This window comes from Aedes albopictus, chromosome 2, assembly GCF_035046485.1.
Source record: "Aedes albopictus strain Foshan chromosome 2, AalbF5, whole genome shotgun sequence".
In the NCBI taxonomy this organism is placed as follows: Eukaryota; Metazoa; Arthropoda; class Insecta; order Diptera; family Culicidae; genus Aedes; species Aedes albopictus.
Window position 1 is genome coordinate 414,157,782 of NC_085137.1, and position 16,940 is coordinate 414,174,721.

At 39.4% G+C, this 16,940-nt stretch overlaps 1 protein-coding gene across 2 annotated transcripts in view; it reads right to left on the bottom strand.

Moving 5' to 3' along the window:
• LOC109417874 (arginine kinase 1) overlaps positions 1-16,940 on the bottom strand; it is a 130,339-nt gene that overhangs the window by 63,777 nt on the left and 49,622 nt on the right. The window contains exon 3 of one of the 2 annotated variants that reach the window (XM_019692060.3): positions 9,123-9,851. The exons of the other annotated variant lie outside the window; for it this stretch is intronic. Within the exon in view, the coding sequence (XP_019547605.3) occupies positions 9,123-9,851 (729 nt within the window). The remainder of the gene's footprint in view (positions 1-9,122; positions 9,852-16,940) is intronic. 2 annotated transcript variants of the gene reach the window in all.

A 16,940-nucleotide genomic window follows, 5' to 3' on the forward strand; every position in this document is an offset into this window, starting at 1 on the left:
TTTTTAAAATTTTAGAAATTATAAAAAAATTAAAAAATTTTAAAACTTAAAGAAATTTTAAAAATTTTAGAAATTTGAAAAAAAATTAGTGATTTTTTAAATTAAAAAAAAATACAAATTTGAAAATTTTGTAGAAATTTGAAAAATTTAAAAAAAAAATGTTTTTTTTTAATTTAATTTTTTTTTAGAAATTAGAGAAATACTACATATTAGAAGTTTTAAAATTTTTAGAAAGAATATAACTCTGCAACAGGAAAACACGCTGATATTTTTTTACTGACTGAAGCTCGTCCAATTTCTCTCTGAAAATCAGCAGCAGTCTTCCAAAACGACCAATAGAAATTTTCTAAGATCGACTTCCTGGAACACAGGTTGTACGCACACAGGTATATACGAAGCAAAAATGAATGATGTTGTCGATAAACATTTCTTACTAGGGACAGAGAAATTAGTAATTAACAGTTAACTTCACTAACAATTTGGAACTTTCAGTAGAACTTTTTCACTGCAAATTTAAAAAAACACTTCACTTTTGCAACAAAAAAAAAACTTTTACAGAAAAACTAGAACAGGGCGAGCAAATTCCTTTTAATTTCACTACTTTGCTTATTTTCGGACAGATGGCCTATTTCGTCTGCGACTTACAGATTTCTTCAGTGTCCAGTGCTCGACTTATTACATTTCCTATCCCTGCTATCCCTGTATGCATAGACCTGAATGACACTTACTTGAGTTAAAAGGTCGTTAATAAAATAAACAAACAACAAACCTGCTACAGATATTCATGACCATTCCTAAGGAAATACTGAATACTAGGGAAAATTTCCAAGGAGAACTTTCTAAATGAATTCTGAAGGCATTGCTAAATCAATTCCTCAAGGTGAGGTAAATTCTTAAGCAAATCAAAGAAGAATTTATGTAGAAATTTTTGCAGGAATACACGAAAAAACCCTTGAGAATCTTCCTAAGAATCTCTTATAAAATTCTTTGGCGATTTTCTAAAGGAGTATCTGTAAGAATCAGTGCACATATCGCCCCTTTAATGCTAGAACTAGGCCACACTTCCAAAAACGAGTTACCTAGTTCTAGCATTAAGGGGGCGATATATCTAAAGGAAACCCCGGAATCTAGAAACACACATGAACAAATATCTGGAAATATTTCTACTAAAATCCCTATAAAAATTTCTAGGAAATATGTATTTCTGGAGAATTTTTTTAAATGAATGCAAATATCTTTGATATATATCACATCACATAGCGAAATACCCAGATGAAACCCTGAAGGAATCTCTGCAGGACTTTCTGCAGAAATTTCTCTGGATATTTCAGTTTCAACAATTGAAATAAGTCTTACGTAAATCTGTAGAAATCACTGGATAAATTCTAGAAAAAATCTCGTTAAGGAATATCTTTAGAAATTCCTTCAATATTCAAGCAATTTTTGAAAATCCGTAACAAAAAAAACTGAAGAAAGGAGGTTTTTTAAAGGGAATTTTAGAAGATTTTCTGAAAAGAAGAACTTCTGAAGAAATCTTTGAAAGATTTCATAAAGCAATTCTTGGAGTAATTTCTGAAGGATCTGCGTGAACGATTTTCTGAAGGAATCCAAAGAAGATTTTTTATGTAAATCGGTAGAAGATTTCTCGAAAAAAAATCCTTTGAGGGTTTGCAATTTGCATGCACTAATTTTGGGAGCAATCCAAGAAGGATTTTCTAAATCAGTTCTTGGAGAAATAAAAGAATCTCAGGAGGAATTTTCTTATGGAATCACTTAAGGATTGTTTTTAAGGAGTCTTTGGAAGAATAAGAATTTCAAAAGACCCTTTATAATCTTAAAGAATCTATGGAAGGTTTTCTAAAGAAATCCCTGAAAGAATTCCTGAAGAAATTCCAAAAGATTTTTTTAAGAAATTCCCAAAACAATTTCTTACAGAATCCCTGGAAGATATTTTGACCATCAAATTTCTGAAGGAATTCATGGAGAAATTACTGATGAACTTTATAAAAGGTGTTCTATAGAAATTTTTAAGGTAATCTCCAGTGTAATTTTCTGAGGAAAAAATTGATGAAATTTGTGAAAGATACTCAAAAGGAATTTCTGAAAAAATTCTTGAGCAATTTCTAAAAAAATAAACCAAGAAATTTCTGAATAAACCTCTGAGGGTATTTCAGAACTCAATGAATAGTAATTTCTGAAAGAATCTTTGGAAAAAAATCAGAAATAATTCATTAAAGATTGTTTGGAAGAATCACTGACGGTAAGACAAAAAATTCTTAAGAATTCAGGGAATTTCAAATGAAATTCTTGTAGAAAGATTTGAAACAATATTTTGATTTTTCTGTGAGTTAAACCTTGGAAAACTTTCTGAGAGCCTCTGCTGAGGAATTTCTGAAGAATTCACTGTAGGATTATCCATTAGCGTGGTTCAAAAAATCGTTTTTGCTCCACACCGCTTATTCGATTCCTAATTAGATTATATGCCTTCTCCCAAAATTTGAGCTCATTTGGTTGAAAATTGAGAGTGCACAAGCCCTTCAAAGTTTGTATGGGAATTACCATGGGAAAACGATGTTTTTCATTCAATCGACCGTAACATTTCCCCAAGTGACCTAAGGAGTTAGTTGGCCCTTGAAACTCCTATCAGCTACAATTTTGCCCAAGACCGCATTCAAATCGGACGCCTCATTAATTAATTATCGATTTGTATGCAACTGGACAAACTTTTACAGTGATTCTCCAGCTTCCCAGCAGGCAACATTGTTGCATATGACGCCAAAGATAGCACACTGAAATCATGGCTACTATGTTTTATTGCAAAATGCAGTGATGCCCACCGAATAGTATTGTGCATTGCAAGAAAAGCACAATTATGGCGACTACTTTTCAAGGCCTTCAATGATGGAGAAAATTTAATCGCAGTGCAAATGCCACGTGCAGTCGCAGCAGTCATCATATCACCCGGACACGTGACGACCTTTTTTTAAGGATTATCAAAGAGCGCTATGATGGAAAATTTGAAAACAGGTCTGTTCTCTTAGGCGACTGTCTCGCGCGTATCTCTGACTGCGGGTAAAAGTAGCTTAGCTTAGCTTAGCTTAGACTGACTGCACATATCTATGGTTGCTACTCCGTGATTGACTCGAACCAATGACAGTTGCACAATGAATCAACTGAATAATTGACTGGGAGTGGTCAACATTCTCACTGTGCACGCTTCAGAGGCTCTCTTTAACAGTACAATAACGGCGCCGGCCACGTCCTTGCAGTCAGGTTGGAAGAGTGAAGGAATGTTAATAGCAACCTTTGTTATGTGAAAGTTGGCGTTTACCGCACGTCTCCACCAAAGGCTGCAGGAAGGAATGATTGTTAGTAGGGCAGGTATCGTTGGGTCAGAATTCACTTCGATAAGTAATATGACCTTTTGGAGTTGCAGTATGCCGTGCAAACTGCAGTGATGTTGTTCGCTTCACGCGGAAAGCAAACAACCAACCACCCTCGTCAGGTGATTGCTCAATATTTACTACAAATGAAGCAACAAAGTGCTATTGTTCGCATCACGGAAAGCAAACAATCGACCACCCGCGTCAGGTGATCGTTTAATATTTACTATTAAAGACGCGACAACACATACAAACTTAAGCGCTATTGCTCACTTCGCGCGGAAAGTAAACAATCAGCCACCCGCGTCAGGTGGACACTCAAGATTTACAACAAAAGACGTGTCAAAACATGCAATCTGATGCGCTGTTGCTCGCTTCACGCGGAAAGCAAACAATTGACCACCCACGTAAGGTGATCGCTCATTATTTATTCATAAAAATACTTGCAACAAATATACATGGACAGATACATAGAAAAATAGTATGTCGTTAAGAGATTGCGCAAAAGAAATGAAATGCAATAAAAAGAAGAGATAGTTTGTAAAATGCCATCTCGAACAGTGACAAAATGGAACAAAAATCCAAGTCGACACTCATGGTGACGAACTATACAAAGTCAATGAAAAAATATTTGAAAAAAGGATATTATAAATATATGGTATAAAATTGTATTAATATAATAATTGATGTAGAATCCATAGAAAGAGAATAACAAGGAACAAACTCACCGGATAATCGCCTGCCATCAATCGAACCAAAAATGCGAAACGAAAAAAAAAAACTAAATCGGAGCACCGAAGGCAACGCGCGCGCGAATCCGGCCTCCAGTTGCCGAGCCGTCACTACACACACTGACTGAATCCGGGTCTTCTTCCTCTGTCATCAACCGTACCAAAAAGCGCAAAAAGCAAATGAAAAACAAAAAAACTAAATCGGAGCACCGAAGGCAACGCGCGCGCAAATCTGGCCTCCAGCTGCCGAGCTGTCACTACACACACTGACTGAAGCCGGGTCTTCTTCTTCTGCCATCAACCGCACCAAAAAGCGCAAAAAGCAAATGAAAAACAAAAAACTAAATCGGGGCACCGAAGGCAACGCGCGCGTAAATCTGGCCTCCAGCTGCCGAGCCGTCACTACACACACTGACTCTCTGACTGCGGGTAAAAGTAGTCGCGAAAGTAGATTTTATTTTGATTCGTATAATATATCCATCATTAGTAAAGATTTCGATTCTGGATAAAAATCGATAACTAATTAATGAGGCGTCTGACTTGAATGCGGTCTTCGGCATAGTTGTAGCTGATAGAGTAGCCTAGGATTACCAAGGGTCAACTAACCCTCTAGAGCACTTGGGAAAATGCTACGGTGGATTGTATGAAAAACATCGTTTTCCCATAGTAATTCCCATACAAACTTTGAAGGGCTTGTGCAGTCTCAATTTGCAACCAAATGATCTCAAATTTTGGGAGAAGGCATATAATCTGGTTAGGAATCCAATAAGTGGTGTGGAGCAAAAACGATTTTTTGAACCACGCTATTATCCATACTAATCCACAGAGGAAATTCGGGAGAAATTCATGAAAGGTTTCCTTAACGAACGTTTAGAGAAAGTTCTGGAGAATTTCTTGAAAAACCCCTGGAGAAATGGCTAAGGCCATAAAGGATTAAATGAATCCTTGGAGGATTTTTCAAAATGATGAGCAAAATAATTCATATGAGAGTTCCCGGAGGAATCCCCGCTGAAACTACTGAAAGAATCCCTGAAAGATTTTATGAATATTCTCGGAAGAATTTCTAAAAAATCTTGAGAATAGAAACCTGCAGAAATTAAATTAAGGGTTTTGCTTGAATTAGTGGTTAGGAGATCCTGAAGATCGATGGGAAATTATGAAGGTCGACAAAGTTCAGTACCAGATGCAGTGGCAGATGACTTTAACCCTTCAGGGCGCGCCACATTATACAAAGTACAACACTACCATAAGGGGCTGTCCATAAACCACGTGGTCATAAGGGGGGGGGGGGGGTTCTGCCAATGACCATTTTGTATGGACAAATAAAAATTTTTGTATGGCCCAATGACCACGCGGGGGGGGGGGGGTGGGTTGAAAAGTCCCAAAAAAATGACCACGTGGTTTATGGACAGCCCCTAAAACCTCGCTCGTCACACACAGCTCGAATGCGATGCAGTTTAACAGTTTAAGGATCAAACAGGTGCCTGGAAAGGTTAAAGAGATGACTGGCTAATAGATTTTGATGAGATACCATGCGGGGATTCAAAAGGATTTATGAAGGTTTTCAGAGTCAGGGTGTTTTAGGAGAGCTTAAGGGGAGTTTCAGAGGGACTTCAAGGTGTTACATATCGTTTAAAAGGGTGTTTCAGAGAGTTCCCGGCGGCTTAACAGGGGCACCAGGGGTTTTACGAGAGATGGAGGTCTTATACATATAAGATTTATATGGATTTTAAGGCACTGTACGGCATTTCAGGAGGTTTAAAGAGAAATCCCAAGGGTTTCAAGGAACTTCAGGCGAGCTTCTGGGTATTTTCAGAAAAGGTTTTTATGGCGTTTCAGTTGGTTTAAGGAGGTTTCAGGGTGCTTCAGGGGGATTCCTGAAAGTTTCCAAAAGGGTACCTGCGGGTTTAGATGTGTGTGGGCATCTCAGGGGGGTTTGGGAGATGTTTCAATGCATTTCAAAACATTCCAAGGGCTTTAGAGGTTTTAAAGGCGTTTCCGGAGTTTTAGTGAAGTTTCTGGAACTCTCAGGTAGTTTTCGAGGGTTTTGGAGTATTTAAGAGTTTCCGGGGCTTCAGGGGAGTTCTCGGAGTTGTCAGGGGACTCCTGGGGGTATCAGAGAGATTTTGTGGGGCCTCAAGAAAGTTTAATAGAGTTATTAGGGGAGTTAGAGGTTTGTAGGGGTTCCAAGACGTATCACTCGGTATAAGGAGTTTCAGGGGCTTTAGGGAGCTGTTGGGGTACTCAAGGGGTGCCCGTTGAAATAAGAGAAGTTCTCGGTGGTTTCAGGGGTGTTTTAGAGAGGTTTCAAGGCGTTTCAGTGGGTTCCGGGGTGTCTCACGGGGACTTCAGGAGCTCTTAGCGAGGTGTTAAGAAGTTTTACACCCGATTCTTTTTATTGCACGGGTCTGATTTTTGCTATAACTCTGTCTTTTTTTAACCGATTCTCATGAAATTTTGTATACTGATAATACTAACCGTTCCTACATGTGTACAAAATTACATGAAAATCGGTTAAAAATTGACTGAGTTATGGCGAAAACCAGACCCGTGCAAAAAAAGAATCGGGTGTATTGTGTTTCAGGAAAGCTTCGTAGGGTTTGAGAGGGGCTCAGGAAAGCTTAGAGATGTGAGTCTTGAGGAGTACAAAAGAATTTCAAGGCGTTTCAAGTCGATTCAGTGGGTTATGGGGCGTTCCATAGACCTTCGGGGAGTTTCGAAGGAATTTTAGGGGGTTTAGTGACGTTTCAAAAGGAATCTTCGGAGGGATGAGGAGAGGTTTAGGTAATATTACCTTCATGGAAGCATCTAAACAGAATTTACCTAAATAGATGTTCCATCACGACTAAAACTTCAAACCGTATTAACACCTATGTGCCTGAGCCTCATTTTGCACCCAATTTCAAAACTTCAAAAAACTGGTTCTCAGCCGTTTCTCAACGAAAGTTAATGGAATTTTGACAGTTGATCACAAAATCCTTCTAGTTTATGTAACCGGGATCATGGTTCCGGATTTTTCCGTTATTCCGGATTTATGGCCGGGGGTACTGGGGTAACCTCCTCATTCAGATAGAGGTGCAACCTATAATTTGCCTTCGAAAACTAGCTTGCGGCATATCAAACTTCATGATTTTGAAAACAAAAGTATTGGACCATGTTTCTAGAAATTTCAGATACACTGGCTACTTCTCCGGATGTTCCGGACCCAGGTGCCCCCAGGGAAGTGGCCATTTACTGACCGGTTCTAAAACCTAGCTTGCGACATATCAAACTTTATGATTTTGCAAAACAAGAGTATTGGACCATATTTCCAGAAATTTTGGAAACACTGGCCACTTCTCCGGATGTTCCGGAAACCTGGTGCCCCCAGGGAAGTGGCCACTTTCCTGGCCTGTTCTGAAACCTAGCTTGCGACATATCAAACTTCATGATTTTTCAAAACAAGAGTATTGGACCATGTTTCCAGAAATTTCGGATACACTGGCCACTTCTCCGGATGTTCCGGAAACCTAGTGCCCCAGGGAAGTGCCATTTTCTGATCGGTTCTAAAACCTAGCTTGCGGCATATCAAACTTTAAGATTTTGCAAAACAAGAGTATTGGACTTGAGATCTCTTGAGATTTCGGATACACTGGCCACTTCTCCGGATGTTCCGGAAACCTGGAGCCCCAGTGAAGTGGCCACTTTCTGACCGGTTCTGAAGCCTAGTTTGCGACATATCAAACTTCATGATTTTGCAATACAAAAGTTTTGGACCATGTTTCCAGAAATTTCCGATACACTGGCCACTTCTCCGGATATTCCGGAAACCTGGTGCCCCCAGGGAAGTGGCCATTTTCTGATCGGTTCTGATACCTAGCTTGCGGCATATCAAACTTCATGATTTTGCAAAACAAGAGTATTGGGCCATGTTTTGCAATATCATGAAGTTTGATATGTCGCAAGCTAGGTTTCAGAACTGGTCAGAAAGTGCCACTTCCTTGGGGGTACCAGGTTTCCGGAACATCCGAAGAAGTGGCCAGTGTATCCGAAATCTCTGGAAACATGGCCCAACACTCTTGTTTTGCAAAATCATGAAGTTTGATATGCCGCAAGCTAGTTTTCGAAGGCAAATAATAGGTTGCACCTGTTTCTGATAAGGAGGTTACCCCAGTACCACGGCCATAAATCCGGAACAACGGAAAAATCCGGAACCATGATCCCGGTTACATAAACTTGAAGGATGTTGTGATCAATTGTCAAAATTCCAATAACTTTCGTTCAGAAACGGCTGAGAATCAGATTTTTGAAGTTTTGAAATTGGGTGCAAAATGAGGCTCAGGCACATAGGTGTTAACTCGTTTATAGGTGTTAACAGTTTATGCATCTCAGGTTTATTTTGTAAAAAAGCGATTCCAGTTATGTAAGGTATCATGGGAATAATCCGATTAAGGAATAAAGTAATGAATCCCTTTGCATGTCATTCGATTTGTTTGTTTGCCTCACAAATGCTTTGAAGTTGCTATTCGCTTTGTATATTTTTATCTGACCTATGCTTTTTTCTTCAAATGTTTTAGCCACTTTCTTGTAAGAATCTTCACTTTTGTGTTTTTGCCGTCATGAGTTTTGTGGTTTTATGAATTGAATATGGATTTCTGAATGTTTCACGTTGACTATTTACTTCAACCTTCCAATTATTACAAAATCAAACCACTTTTCACAGCTTCGGAATACCCCATAGCTCTCCCACGACAGGTGGCATCATCCGGCTTAGGCCGGTTCATCAACATTTGTTACCAACGACGAAAGGTATAAATATCGATTAAGCAACCCTCGTTTGGCCCACTGCCATCACCATCACCAAATTGAGTTGAACCTCACCGTGAGCTGACCAGCTGTTGCCATTCAATTCAACCTGTAGTTAGTAATAGGTACTATTGTAAAACCCTCCCGAATGTGTTACGCGACAAACAGTGATAGACATGTTATTTACACCAAGATCAAGAGTATTATTTCCCACGGGGCCTACCTTGGCGTAGCCGGACCGGCGACGGCGGAAGCTCCGCGACCACCACCTTCGGCTTTCAGAAAATCGAGGGTCGAATTTTTCACGTTAACCGCCGCCTTGTTGATGGTGGCGGTAGGCGTCGTCGGGATGTTGTCGGCTGGTTTTGGTTTTTGCTTTTCGACAATGATGAAGCTGTCCTCGTTGCTGCCGGGCAGTTCGACAGCGATGGACGCTGCTGCGGAAGGATGTGAGTTCGCGCTGTCGTCAGTCAGTTTCACCAGTTCAGCGGGCGCCGCAGCCACTTTGGCTGGTTCGGGCGCTTTAGAGTGACCATTGCTGACCGGTTCCAGAGGCTTGGAGGGTTTGGGAGCTGGGGTTGGTTCTACCTTAGGAGTCGGAACTGGCTTGGGTTGTTTCTTTGGTTCTGGTTTTGGCTCGGGAGTTGGAGGAAGGTCGACTTTTGGCTGGGGTTCAGGGGCAGCAGTTTTCGGGGGTCCTGCGGGTTTGGCAGCCGGTGGTGCCGGAGCAGGTTTGAGGGTAGGTTTTTCTGCAGGTTTTGGTGGTGATGCAGGGCTAACTTTGGGGGAAGCAGGCTGGTCCGCGTAAGGTATCGGGTCAGGGATAGGAGAAACATTTGATTCGGTCGGTTCAGTTTCGTTGGGCGTTGGTGATTCAAGTGCCGGTGGTTGATACGTTAATGGCTTGCCAGTGAAAAACGTAATAATTCGATCTATGAAACCAAAACGTCTTCTGTAAATGAAACGAAACAAAAGAGAAATCATAAGATAAAATATAAAATATTCACAACATCATTGGGATCTTGTAAGCTCGTCAGCTGGCGTAAAGCAGTGATGGCAGCCAAATGTTGATGTGAATTAAAATGATATGGTAAATAATGAATTTTTACAATATGAAATTATATACATGTATGAAATCAACAAAATTAATACAAACCTAATAAATTATACAAGATAAATTAAGTCTGGCAATGTTCGGCAATAGCGCAGTAGGCTACTTGGCTGATTACCTGCGATATGCAGTATCGAATAAAGTGAGTACATATGTTTGAAAGGAATGGGTTTGATTTGTCTTTTAGTTAACAACTTTCAGTATAAGACAGGCTTGGTGGTCTAGTTGCTATCGTTTCTGATTCGTATGCAGAAGGTTCTGGGTTCAAACCCTGGCACGTCCCTTTTCTTCTACTTTGTGTCTTTCTATATACTTTCTCCCTCTACATATACAACTCATGTATAATCATACGATCATATCCATCGCTAGAAACAGAAACGGTTGAAGAGCCGTTCCTTTACCTTCCAACATTCACAGCACAGTGTAAATGTATCAGATAACGCATATAAGCTATGCAATCAAGCGAACTGTGCCACAAGCTCCATAGTAATATTCACACATATTTATTTTCACTTTACGCCTGTCATCCACGCACCAATGTGTGAACCCTTTGATAATCATATCCAATTATATTTTCGGTCTGCTGTGGACTATTTTTTGCAATCATCAAAATAGAAAATCACCAACACTCACACACTGAAGATGCCTGCTTGTCCCCGGCATTGGTTCCATGTGCGAGCGTAGCTGGTCTGGCGATACTGGATTAGTATCTACGGGCGGTCAATGAAGCTCAACAACTTTCAGTATAATACAGGCTTGATAATCCTCCTCGAAATCAAAAGAGTTTTGCAACATGCTAGAGCGGTGTTTCGCTTCTGCCTCGTCGCGAGGGAGCGAACGAATCCCAAGCAGAGAGGCAACAAAAACTGAGCGAGGAAGAGGGGAACGATTAAAGAGCCGATGTTTATTTCGGGTTTTTGAGTGCGATTTTCGCCTCGAGAGTCTTTCTATGTATGGGAGTGGAACTCCCAAATGCTTTTTGAGTGTGAGTGGGTGTGAGAAACACAACAAGCAATTATGAGTGTTGGACGAACTCCTCGCTGCGCGGCAAGTTCGCGCTCGGTGCTGTTGATGATTTGCGTTGTGATTTCTGAGTTTTATTTTCACTCCTCAGAAAATCGCCAAAATCGCTTCCTCATTTTCTCGCGAGGGAGTTTCTGTCAAGCCTAGTATAATACAGCTAGTCCTTTAGGTTTAACCCGTTAACGTCCAAGGTGTCTCACAATTCAAATCTTCAAATAAATTTGTTATCAATAATCAAGTTCCAATTAAATAATCACGATTTCACGAAAAAAAATAGAAGTCTATGGCGAAGATAAAAAAAAAACTTCATTGTTTATCCTGGCAATCTGATAATTTTATCTCCCTGGAATCCCTGAAATAAACCTAGAGGAAGTGAGGCACAGATCCCTGAAGGAATCCCAGGAGAAATCCAAGAAATAAGAATAGGTAATCTCTGAAAGAAACTCAAGAGGAGTGCTTAAGAGAGTCCTGGAAGAATCTCGGATGGAAACTGTGAAATAAGAAATCTGGGAAACAATCTAGTGCAAAATCTCGAAAAGAGAAATAGGAAAGAATCCCTGAAAAAATATCGGAGATATCCCGTAAGGAAATTTGGGAAGATTCGTTGAAGGAATCGACGGAGAAATATCTAAAGAAATCTTTGAGAGATTGCAGCAGAAACCCACGATCGATATAGATTTTTTATACTCCAGAACTGTTCCAAAGATACTTAGAAGACGGGCTTGGTGGTCTAGTGACTACCGCTTCTGACTCGTATGCAGAAGGTCATGGGTTCAATCCCTGGCCCGTCCCTTTCATCCTACTTTATATCTTTCTATCCACTTTCTTTATCTCTCTCTCTTCCCTACATATACAACTCATGTATATTCTTGTGTATATTCATATGATCATAGCCATCACTAGAACCAGAAACGAATTGCAAAAAAAAACGTTTCCCTTCCTTCCAACTTCCACTGCACAGTTTATATAACGCCTACAAGTTATGCAACCAAAGCGAACTGTGCCGCTTGTCCTTCATAGTAAATCACCACACAATCGAACACCACACCTTACGAACATCCCCAATCCATGGATCGCATCGCCGACCCAACGGTGACTCCCAGATCTCCCATCCTTTCCGTCTAACAAATACCCCAGTCCTCCGTGCTGATTGTGGGGATGCAGAGGTGCTCTCGGTCTTTAGTAGCAACAACCATCACACTCTAACATTCCTTTCCCTTCCCAACTGACTATAAGGACGTGGCCGGCGCAGTTATTGATCAAAAATGTATGAGCTGCTTAAATTGCACTTTAAGTATAAGTGGAGTGTCCAGCCCTTATACGTTTGGATCCCAGTGCAATAGGAGGCAATCAGTGAAATACTAGATTGAAAGTAGTGAGCTGGATTTTTGTATGGTGAGATGTTCAATTCTCCATTTCTGCAATGAAATGGTGCAAACAGCGTGGGTATTATGATTTCTTGACTAATTTGATGCTGTTTGAGCAAAAGTTTGGGTAACTGTGGTGTTGAAGTTGCATGAAATGAATAATACAACAACAAAGTTACCCAAACTTTTGCTCAAACAGCATCAAATTAGCCAAGAAATCATATAACCCACGCTGTTTGCACCATTTCATTGCAGAAATGCAGAATTGAACATCTCACCATACAAAAATCCAGCTCACTACTTTCAATCTAGTACTTCACTGATTGCCTCCTATTGGTACCAGCTCAGATCAATCACGGAGGAGCAACCATTGACAAGTGTTAGTCAGATTTGATCGATTTTGATCGATGGTCGATTTGATCCAGAACTGTTCTAGAGATACTTATCGTCTGAATCTCTTGATTTTTTTTCCGAAATAGATTATTTTGGAGGGGGGCAGGCCCCCCAGGCAACCTCCTATGTACGCCATTAGACAAATCCTTAAAGAATTCCGGAAGAATCTTCAAAAGAATAACTGAAAGAACATTGGAGGAATACCTAATGACATCCGCGAAAAAATCAATACAGGAATTTCAGGAGGATTCAATGAAGGAAACCTGTGAGAAATTCCTGAAGACATCCCGGAAGGAATGCATGAAGGTAAACGGGAGAAATCCATAAAGGAAACCTTACAAAATCTTTGAATAATCCAAGAAAGAATCTCAAAAGAAATCCTTTTGAATATCCCGGAGAAATCCCACCAAAATCCCGGGGGATATCTCTGAAAGAATTCTGGGTAAAAATCCGTGATCCGTGAGAGAATCCCGGGAAAAAAATCCTAAAGGAATTCTGGTAGCAATCCCTGATGGAAAGCCGGAAAACATTCATGAAAGAATCCCGAAAGAGTTTCATGACGGAATCCCGAGAGCCGAGAGGAATCAATGAAGGAATCTCAGGAGGATTCAATGAAGAAAACCCGAGAGTATTGTAATTTATAACGGGATTCTAGGAAGAATTCCTGAAGGAATTAACAGAGTTCTGGAAGAGACTTTGAAGAAATCCCAGGTGAATGATGAAAAAATCTTCGGAAGCATCGCTGACGAAAGCCCAGGAAAATGCCGGAAGAAATCCATAGAAGAATACTGAGACAAATAAGTAAAGGAATTCCGGGAGGAATCCCTCTCTCAGAAAGAAAAAATCCTGGAAGAATCCGCAAAGGAATTCCTCAATTAAACCCAGAAGAGACTCCTAAATGTCCATAAATGAATGTCGGAAGGAATCTCAGGAGAGATCCTGGAGAGAAAGCTTGAAAAATTTTCTGAATAAATCTTCGGAGGAATCGCTAGAGAAATTCCAGGAAAAATAAACAAAAAATCCCGGGTGATATCAATGTAGAAATCCTGGAAGAAATGCCTGCAAATACCCCTGAAATAATCCCGAAATTCCCCGATGCCTGACGGCAGAATATTCCGTGAAAAAAAATACCGGCAGAAATACCTAAAGAAATCCCGGGAGGAATCAATGAAAAAATCCCGGGAGAAATTCCCAATGGAATTTCAGAAAAAAAATCCCGACAGATTCGCTGAAATACTTGAACAAAATCTAGGGGATATTTTTGTTTAAGGAAACCCTGATAAAACCGTGGGGAAGCCGATGAAAGATGTCTGAAAAAAATCCTTGCGATAATTTAAGAGTTTCGGTAGGAATCCATTTGGGAACCTCTGCAAGAAATCCGAGAGATTGGAATGCGTAGGATCATACTTGACAGAATCCTAGGAAGAATTCTGAGTGGAATACCGGGAGGAATTCAGGAAGAAATCCTGGAACCAATTCCTACAAGATTCCCCGGGGGAATTAAAAGATGACAGCTGATAGGAATGGCAGCCTATTTATTGCACCCATAAACCAAAGAGAAACGCTCCATAGAAAATCAAAAAGCGCTCCATAAAGAATGGACATATGTTCCATGAAAATATGCAATGTTACCCATAAATAATTGAAAACGTCCCATACTTTATAGAAAGTGTACCGGTAAAACATTAAATTTTCTCATTAAAAGTGCTAAAAAAGTGCTGCTGAAATTGCACCATAGAAAATAGATAAATGCTCCATAAGTATTATCAAATTGCACCATACAAAACACGAATTGCTCCATGAAAAATTTAAAATTCTCCATATATAGCATATTGTCGTAATTTAAATTTGGCAGTGCTGAATTGCTTTACATAGCACCACTTAAGTGGCGCAGATGTTTAAAGTTATGGCGCATTTTCATTTTTTTATGGAGCAAATCATATTTTATATGGTGCAATTTGATAATACTTATGGAGCATTTATCTATTTTCCATGGTGCAATTTCAATTTTTTATGGTGCAATTTAATTTTTCTATGGAGCAATATTCAATTTACTATGGGTACAATTTTAATTTCCTATGGAGCATTCGCATTTTATTATGGAGCATTTGTATTTTAGTACGGATCATTTCAGTATTATTTATTGGTACAAAATTGCACTTTTAATGAGAAAAATTTATGTTTTACCGGTACATTTTCTATAAAGTATGGAACGTTTTCAATTATTCATGGGTAACATTGCACATTTTCATGGAACATATGTTCATTTTTTAGGGAGCGCTTTTTGATTTTCTATGGAGCATTTGCAATTTGTTATGGTCACAATAACCTTTTGCCGATAGGAATCCTTGGCTGAAATAAGTGGCTGAATGTTTTATCGAGAAAGCCTTTGAATGTAGACTAAGATATCCATGATATGTAACTAATTATTACAATTTTACTGGACTTAGTTTGGCCAGCTAAATATATTTGCAGAAAACACTGAAATTAAATATTTTTGTCGTGCGCGGCATTCTGCGAAATTAGAAGTGTTGCATAATGGGATTTATTTGGAATCGAAAAATGGCCATTTCTACCGGAGATTCCAAGGTCCCCAGAACCTGTTCCGAGGTCACCGGGTAACCACCCAACTAACATTTTTGCTGTATAAGAGTTTATAAGAGCTTCCTTCCAAGAGAGTTTGCTTCATAAGCTTTTATGCAGCTACTTTTGTTAGTAGGGCAGAGTCGATTAAAATTATTTTTCTTTGTTTTACTGGATTACGCGCGGCATTCTGCGAAATTTGAGGTTTCGCATAATGGGATTATGTATTTAAAAAAAATCGAAAAATGGCCATTTCTACCGGAGATTCCAAGGTCACCCGAACCCTTCCCGAGGTCATCGGATGACCGGTTGACCTAATCAAGTCCGAAATTACATGTATAGAATAATCTGTCACTAACATCGACAATAACATGCTGTTTTCCAGTCGAAATTATGATCATATGGTAATATTATGGATCATGCCACACTTAGATCCGCCCCGCAGAAAAGGGGGAGGGTCATAGGGGGATCCCCGCCAAATCATTTTTAAGATACACTCTTCTCCTTGATGATACTTCAAACCGAATGCAATTTGATGCCCTAGTTTCGGAGAACGAGTTATTTGAAGTCAGAAAGAATCGTCCCGGGCGGTTAAGGGTTAAATCAAACCAGTTGTGCTACAGCACCATCTTGTGAGAAAACTTCTAACTAAAAATCATTTGAATAGAAGATTCATGTCCGTATGAACAACTCCACCGAAGACACTAACTTCAAATTCTAAACTATGGTTAAGGTCTATCAGGTAAACAAATAAACATCACATTTAAAAATTCGCTCATACGTCGCGATAATATGTATTTTTTGCAGCAACGGTTGTGCTACCTACTGAGCCAATTCTGGAGTGTTAAAAATGTGCAAAGCATGCATCTACAGAACACTTCTTCAAGGTCGGTATACAGACATTTTGTGTTATTCTCAAGATATTCACTTCAAAGGTTCTGTCCTACAAATATGATGCGGGTGTTCGGGAAATCTGTCTTACAAATAGTGCACTGGGCGGATATGGATTGATCTTTCCTCTCCTAATTTAATTTTTGTTATCCCTAACCTCAAAACAGGCACGAGAATTTCGGCAGCCCAAAGTAACATAGTGCTTTGGCAGTTTGAAGTTTTTGAAATATAAAACGAAGGAGAAAATGTTTTTTGTTCCTTTAAAAAAAGAGCACTCATTAAAGGAGGAACGTTTATAAAAATCCCTGAAGGAATATACAAAATAATTTCTGGAAGAATATCTGGTGGAGATGTTTATGAAAGAATTCCTCTAGTATTTTAATAGAAATCCATTTCAGAAAAAAAATCATGGAAAATTACATGGAAAGAAATCCCTTAAAATTTCTAAAAACCCCTCGGAGCACTAAACGATTTTTTAGGAAAATTTTAAAGGTACCTGGAGAAATTTCGAAATGGATTTTCGAAGGAACCTTTCACTGTATTCCTAAAAAAAATCTACAGAAATAAAAAGAAAATAAAAAAAAAATGCATGTAGGAATTTACAGAGGAATTCTTGAAAAAAAAACCCTGGATGAACACCTGAAGGAATGAAAGGAATCCTATTATTGATATC